The sequence below is a fragment of the Monodelphis domestica genome, chromosome 3 (genome assembly GCF_027887165.1).
Source record: "Monodelphis domestica isolate mMonDom1 chromosome 3, mMonDom1.pri, whole genome shotgun sequence".
Lineage (NCBI taxonomy): Eukaryota > Metazoa > Chordata > Mammalia > Didelphimorphia > Didelphidae > Monodelphis > Monodelphis domestica.
The window spans coordinates 448,532,785-448,540,564 of record NC_077229.1 but is presented as its reverse complement, the minus strand read 5'-3'; the positions used below and the strand labels follow the sequence as shown (position 1 = coordinate 448,540,564).

The following is a 7,780-nucleotide window of genomic DNA, read 5'->3' as shown; positions in this document are numbered from 1 at the left end:
TGCGGCGCGAAGCAGGAGGAGTAAAGGACCGTAGAACAGCAAGGGCGAGGCAGAAGCGAAAAACCAGCGTACAGAGCGAGCTCCCACCCCAAAGGGCGGCGGCAGCAGCGCAGCCACGTTACTGGGCGGTGGAGATCGCGGCTCCCCCGTCCTCTCGTCCCCACCCTTAGCCCCTCCTCTGTCTCCAGTGCTCTCAGGGGTGGGGTGGGGTGGGGGAGCGCCCCCTTTCTTCCATCTTTTTCCCAGCACCTCCCTTCCCTCCCCTCCCCTCCCTTCTCCTCCTTTCCTCCCACTACTCCCTCCCTCTCAGCCCTCTACCTCCCTCTCTTCTTCCCTCCCTCTCCTACTCTTTCCCTCTCCCTTCCTCCCTCTCCTCTCCCCTCCCTTTCTCTCCTCCCACTCTTCCCTCCCCCCGCTGTCTCCCTTCCTCTCCGCCTTCTCTCCTCCTCTCCCCCCTCCCCCTTTTTCTCCCCCTCCCCCGGCGACATGCGCAGGCTCAGTTCCTGGAGGAAGATGGCGGCAGCGGAGAAGCAGAAACACGACGGGCGGGTGAAGATCGGCCACTACATCCTAGGAGACACGCTCGGGGTCGGCACTTTCGGCAAAGTGAAGGGTAAGAGCTCCATGGGCCAGGCTCTCCTTCAGCCATGGAGCTGGGGTACATCCCCTCCTCCCACTTATGCCTCCCTGTTTCTCATCTCTTCATCCCTCCCTTCTCCTCCTCCCCCTCGTCGTCCTCCCCCTCGTCGTCTTCCTTCCTCCCCCCCCCCCCCCCCCAACCACCTCCCTTACTCCTCCCTCTCGGAGATGGAGCGCGGGGACCCTGGAGCCGAGAACTCTCCAGTCCAGTCCCCGAGGCAACCCTGGAGGACCCTCGGTCGTCATGGCAACTGGGGCGGGGACGGGGGAGGGGGCTTGGAGGCTCCCCTGGCTGCGGGTTGTGTGTGAGGTTGCTGTTGGCCGGCTTTGCGTGACCTGGACCTGGGAGGACCGATGTTCGGCCGCCTGGGGTCGAGGGTCCTAGGGGGTTGATAGTCTCGGAACGGGTCCTGCCCCGGCGCTTCCACTGCTTCCTTTGCTGAGCCAGGACCAGCCCATTGCTCCGCAGGTCCTCTCATTGCCCAGCCTTGACCCTATTTCCGTCGTCTTTACCCGGAGAATGTACATGGTTTTCAAACCCCACCTCCCAGCCGGCTAACCTGGTCTTGTTGGAGCACTTTTCATCATCAGGGGTCCTAAACTGCTCCTCCAATTGTGCAGTATTGATAGGTCTATGTTTTGACTTTATACTTTTGTGCTTTCACTGTTTTGGGGGTAATCAGTAAGTGCCCTTCATTCTTTGTATGCTGAATCTTTTAGCTATTTTTGCATATTTACTCCAAGTAAGGTTTTTAGTTTGTACTAAAAGGTACTGTTAACTGCGTTTACTATATGTGAAGATACTCACTTTTTGAGAAATTACAACATTATTTTACAACTGATCAGAAAGAAAAACTATACAGAGGTTCTTGGCCAGCTTTCCTGTTTCAACACCATATTTATGAAATGAAATATTAAGGAACTTTATGTCCCCTTTTTTAAACCAAATGCTGAAACGTTGCAAAATGGGTGCAGTTTAAACATTTGATACTGACCACTGGGTACAGTAATAGATGGAACAAGTATGGCTTTTATGATAAGTTGTAATTGAAAATTTATTTCCCCATAATTTTTTGTTACTTGGTACATGAGTGCTCAGTGTTTGTTTTGATTTGAAATGTATATAAAATTTTGAATGGTGAAATAAATAAATAGCTAAGCCTTGCTCTTCCAGAGCTAAACAAACATTTTTCTGGTTTTATCTCTGGATGGGAGGGGAGAATCCACCCTTATCTTGCCTTTTCTGAGTCATAGAAGTGGAAAATTGCAGTAGAGCTCTTAAGGAGAAACTGATTAAAACTACTTGTGAAAATCAGCAATGCCATTTTAAGTTGAATAAATGTAAAGAACTTAAGCAAAATGACAGAATAGGTTAATGATAGTTATTAGGGTGGGTTTCTACTGGACTAGGATTTATTTGTATGATTCTGAAGTGAGTTGTTTGACTCTGGTATCATTTAGAGCTTATGTTATTTCTTAGTATTCTTATTTGTAAGAAAAACCTATTAGTATCCTAAAAGGATATTATAAACTATCCTTGATGATTTCCCCCTGAAATTCTACCTGAATTAACACTAGAATCATTTAACTAATATGAACCTGACCCAAGAACTAGATCAAAGTTATGTCTTTCATTTCTCTATTTGGTATTTCATTTTGTCACTGTAGACACCCCATCACCCTACACCCCCCCTCCCCCAGAGTTCAAGTATAGAAATATTCATTTAAGATTTGAAAACCCCTGAATTTGGAAGGTAAAAAGTATTGCTTAAGCAGCAATTTGTTGTGAGTTCATAAGATCTTTTTTTTTGCTGCTATAATCCAGGGTGGGGAATCTTGTAGTAACCCTTAGCCTTATCGTTTTGTGAGAAAATGCTTTGTAGAACCTCAGTGTTATTGGTAGAAGTATTTTGCTTATATTAGATAAGTGTTGGGTGAATGGACGATTTAGCATTGCTTAAACTTTTTTTCCCCTTGAAGCTGTCTGGATGCCTGTTCTATCTTTTTATACAGATAAAACCATTGGAAAAGCATTTTGATTTTTGATAATATTTTTCTTTTTGTAAAACTTCAGAGTTTACACAAAGCACTTTTTTTTTTCTTGTTGGATCTTGTCTATGTGTAATCTAGAAGCTCCCAAACTTGTAGCCTAGTAAGTAATCTGATGAACCTCAAATTTTAGGACTAGTTTGTAATTTGGAGACCCCAAAGCTTTTACTTGTTCCCTGTTCCCTTGAGAATTCACTCTGAAGGGAATCTCAGGCTAGCAGTTTCATACTGAATAATGGACCCTAAGGTAAAAGATAATCCCCTTCAGGTGGGGCCAAGCCCTAGCCTAGTGACTCTTGTCTCCTGAAGCTTTTCCCTCTGTATCACACCAATTCAGGATCTTCAATTTACAAGTCTGCCGCCTACTGTGCTAAAGAGTCACTTGGTTTGGGCTTGGCCCCACCTGAAGGGGATTATCTTTTACCTTAGGGTCCATTCTTCTGTCTGAAACTGCTAGCCTGACATTCCCTTCAGGGTGTATTCTCCTGGTAACAGGGAACTGGTACAAGTTTGGGGGTCCCCAACTTACAAGCTAGTCCTAAAACTTGAGGCTCATCAGATCTTTCTAGGTTACAAGCTGGAGGTTTCTAGATTCCACGTTGACAAGCTTTATACCAACCCTGTGAAATAGGCAGTGCAAGTATTATTTCTGTTTTATAGGTGAGAAAAACCGAGGCTTGGTGAATGTTATGTACCTTGTTCCAGGCGGGGTAGTCTCTTAGTAGTGAGTTACTGGACAATGATACCAGCACAGGTTTTCTCACATGCCAAATTCTGTGCACTCTCAATAACAGTGCTGATTCTATTGTTCCTCAAAATTGTAGGCTCTTTTTGTTCTTGATTTCTCGATCATTAATACCAGTAAGAGACAGTCTTAATTTTGTGTGATTATTGTGTTATTTTCTGTATATTTATTGTTAAAATTTTATTTCCTAGTAATGGTGTTTGGCCTGAGATGGGAAATCTTTCCAAATAAAACTAGTTTCCTTTTAGGTTGAAATGGATCTTGATGTAGAAAAAAAAAACCTTTTAAATGTTTTATCTCAAAAATTATATTTACTGATTCTTTTAAAGCACTCCCTTACCCCACCACCCCCTAGCCTAACTGGGTCATTACTATATTGTCAGATAGTGTAAATAGAAGCATTGTAAATGGAGGAGAGAGACATTTTTAACACAAGTGTTAAGACAAAAATTGGCTTAGCCTGGTGACTACCTGACATTTATTCCATTTAGAATCACATTCCATCAAATTATAATCTTTCATAAAATCAAGATCATGCAACTGGTTAAGGGGAAAGCATTTGTTACATTGTTCTAAAGTATTTAGACAAAGTTTCTTGTGGAAGAGGTAGAGATAATTTGGTCTTGTTAGTTTTTCAGTTTATAGCTTTGCACTTTTGGAGATAGGAAAATTTGAGTGTCAGGACCTTTGCTGTTATGACTTGCAGAGCCACAGCAGAACTGTCTGCAACTGTGAATAAACATATGCTTTTATCTTCTTTTTTGGACTCCTAACTGAATGTTCTATCTGAGCATTGTCATAAATAAATCTCTTGGGAGCTTTTGGAGTAAGCTTATCAAATACTGAATAAAGTGGGGGAATACTTAGTGATGGACATTTCAAAGAAAAGTTTTTCTATGAGAAGAATCTTGAGTTCAGTTTTTATAAAAGTTTGTTCCAACTTGCAATACAAAAAACACTGGACTTGTAGTTAGAAAATCTGTATTTGAATCTTGACTTACAACCTATGTGAGTTTGGAAAATTACTTAATTTCCATGAATCTCAGTTTCTTCATCTGTAAATTGAGTACTAGACTATCTATAAGGAAGGAGGAAACAAGGATGTATTAACTGTCTACTACATATCAGTCACTGTGTTGTTTCTTACAAATGTCATTCGATCTTCACAACTATTCTGTAAGGTACTATTATCCTCCTTTTACAGTTGAGGTAAAGCTACTTATATCCAAAGTCATACAGCTGGTGACTGAAGTGGAATTTGAATTCAGATCTTTCTCTAAGCTGGGTGTTCTATTCTCCATTAAGCTACCTAGCTTTCTTTATAAGAACTCTTTCAGCTCTATATCCACATGCCTATGGTCATTCCTAATTGTCCTAATTAAATTCTTTTTGAACAAAAGGTAATAATGCTGTTTCTTGATGAATTATTTATATCTGTATGATTCTTATTTTTATTTTTAAATTGTGATTTTGGCTCTGAAGTTAGGTGGGAATTGGGTCTCATATAACTTTTTTTCCCCTAATTTTCTCTAAAAGGAAGGAAAATTTATTATATTGTAACAGGGAGATTATTCTGGAAGAAAAACACAGTTTTAGAAGTCATAACTATTTGAACCTGAGTTGAGAAGTTTCAGAGTCAGACTCTTGTTTGGAGCTAATAATAGTTTTTATTTCTGTTTTAGTCATAATTATAGGAACAGTAATACTTTACTTATACAGAGGTCACTCATTCAGTAATATCACTTCTTTGGTGCTTAGCCAAAAACCTGGGTAGGCAAAAAGGTCTCTGAGCAGATAAGCTAGATACTGCAAAATAGTTGCCAAAAAAAACTTGTGCTTTTTATATGATCATAGGATTTAGAATGGGAATTATCATAGATCATCCAGCTAAATTTGGAAAGGACTTGAGAAGTGCTTGTCCAACACCTTCATTAAAAAAAAAAATTGTATATTTTGTTTTTACATTGCTTACATTTTCCTTAGAATATATAATCCTCCCCCCTCCCCCATTCCATATAACATATATTTTTTTAAACCCTTACCTTCCACCCTAGAATCAATACTGTTTATTGGTTCCAAGGCAGAAAAGTGGTAAGGGCTAGGCAATGAGGGTTAAGTGAATTGCTCAGGGTTACATAGCTAGGAATTGTTTGAGGTCAAATTTGAACCTAGGACCTCCTGTCTCTAGTTCTGTCTCTCAAGCCACTGAGCTACCCAGCTGCCCCCAACAGAGTATTTTAAAGAAAAAAAAGAGAAAGAAAAGAAAAAAGTGAGCTAAATGGATTAATTGAAAATATTTGAAAAATTTTGCAAAGGAAATATTTTTAATGTGTACCCTAAGTACTGAGTTGTAGGGCCTGGGGGAAGGCCTTCTCATCTCGCCTCTCTTGGGACTTTCTTGTTCTTTGTAATTTTGCAATATTCTTTTTCTATTAGTTGTGCCCAACTTCCTTGTTTTGTACATGAAGATGTTGAGGCCCAGTTAATTGACTTGCCCAATTTCACAAATGTAGTAAATAAATAATAGAACTAGGATTTGAATCCAGCAAATCTAACTTCAAATAATGCCTATCATAAGAGAGGAACTCAAGCCTGAAAACTGAGCCTAATTTTCATGTTAGACACAGTTCTAAAATATTTGATTATCTGGTTTCCCATTCCTCAGATAATGAAAGAATAGTGGCTGCTTGAAACAAACACAATATGAAAGCTAACATACTAACAACACAGGAAGAGACTATTTTTCTATTCTTTCAGTTCAGTCTATAGCATCCCTTCTCAGCTCCCATGTACCCTTGATCATGTCCCCTCACATCTTTTTTTTTTAATTTATTTTTTTTTATTTGAGCATTTCCAAACATTATTCACTGGAGACAAAGATCATTTTCTCTCCCCCCCCCCCCCCCATAGCTGACCCGAGATTCCACTGGGTATCACATGTGTTCTTGATTCGAACCCATTTCCATGTTGTTGGTATTTGCATTAGAGTGTTCATTTAGAGTCTCTCCTCAGACATGTCCCCTCAACCCCTGTAGTCAAGCAGTTGCTTTTCCTCGGTGTTTTTACTCCCACAATTTGTCCTCTGCTTGTGGATAGTGTTTTTCTCCTAGATCCCTGCAGATTGTTCAGGGACATTGCATTGACCCTAATGGAGAAGTCCATTAAGTTCGATTGTACCACAGTGTATCAGTCGCTGTTTACAATGTTTTCCTGGTTCTGTTCCTTTCGCTCTGCATCACTTCCTGGAGGTTGTTCCAGTCTCCATGGAATTCCTCCACTTTATTATTCCTTTGAGCACAATAGTATTCCATCACCAACATATACCACAATTTGTTCAACCATTCCCCAATTGATGGGCATCCCTTCATTTTCCAATTTTTGGCCACCACAAAGAGCGCAGCTATGAATATTCTTGTACAAGTCTTTTTCCTTATTATCTTTGGGGTACAAACCCAGCAGTGCTATGGCTGGATCAAAGGGCAGACAGTCTTTTATTGCCCTTTGGGCATAGTTCCAGATTGCCCTCCAGAATGGTTGGATCAATTCACAACTCCACCAACAATGAATCCCTCACATCTTTTCCTGGACATTGTTTCCATAATAATTCCCTCTTTCATCTCTTTTCCTTTCTGCTGGCTTTTCTTCTTAGCTTAAAAAGCCTTTCCTAACAACAACAACTATCCTCCTATTATTCCTTTCCACAGCAACACACTTTCTATTTTTTGCTTGGATTTCTTTTCCCATCACTCACTTCTGAACCCTTTGGACTTTGTCTTCCAACCTCAGTCAATCAACTCAACTGAAATTCTCTCTCTAAAGTTACTGTTGATCTCTTAACTGCCATATATAATGGCTTTTAAAAAATATTTTTTTATATGTTGATACAATTTTTTTTTGAAAAATTTATTTAGTCAATTTATAACATTTTTCCTTGGTTACAAGAATCATGTTCTTTCCCTTCCCCTCCCTCCATCCCTTCCCGTAGCCGACATGCAATTCCACTGAGTTTTACATGTGTTCTTGATCAGAAGCTATTTGCATGTTGTTCATGTTTGCACTAGGATGATCATTTAAAGCAGAGGTCCCAAACTATGGTCTGTGGGCCACATGTGGTCCCCTGAGGCCAATTATCCGGCCCCCACTGCACTTCCAGAAGGGGCACCTCTTTCATTGGTGGCCAGTGAGAGGAGCCCTGTATGTGGCGGCATCGCTCACATACAGTACTACTTCTGGTGACATAATCCTTTGCCTGTCACCTTGTTCTGAGAGAAGGAGGCACTGTGCAAAGGATTATGTGGCTGCACAATGGAAGACATGGTGAGCGGTGATGGGGGGGAGGGGATTCCA

At 40.9% G+C, this 7,780-nt stretch overlaps 1 protein-coding gene across 1 annotated transcript in view; it reads left to right on the top strand.

The window, feature by feature from the left end:
• Positions 1–486: 486 nt before the first annotated feature.
• Positions 487–7,780, top strand: part of PRKAA1 (protein kinase AMP-activated catalytic subunit alpha 1) — a 63,998-nt gene continuing 56,704 nt past the window's right edge. The window contains exon 1 of the mRNA XM_001364537.5: positions 487–613. Coding sequence (XP_001364574.1) covers positions 487–613 — 127 coding nt within the window. The remainder of the gene's footprint in view (positions 614–7,780) is intronic.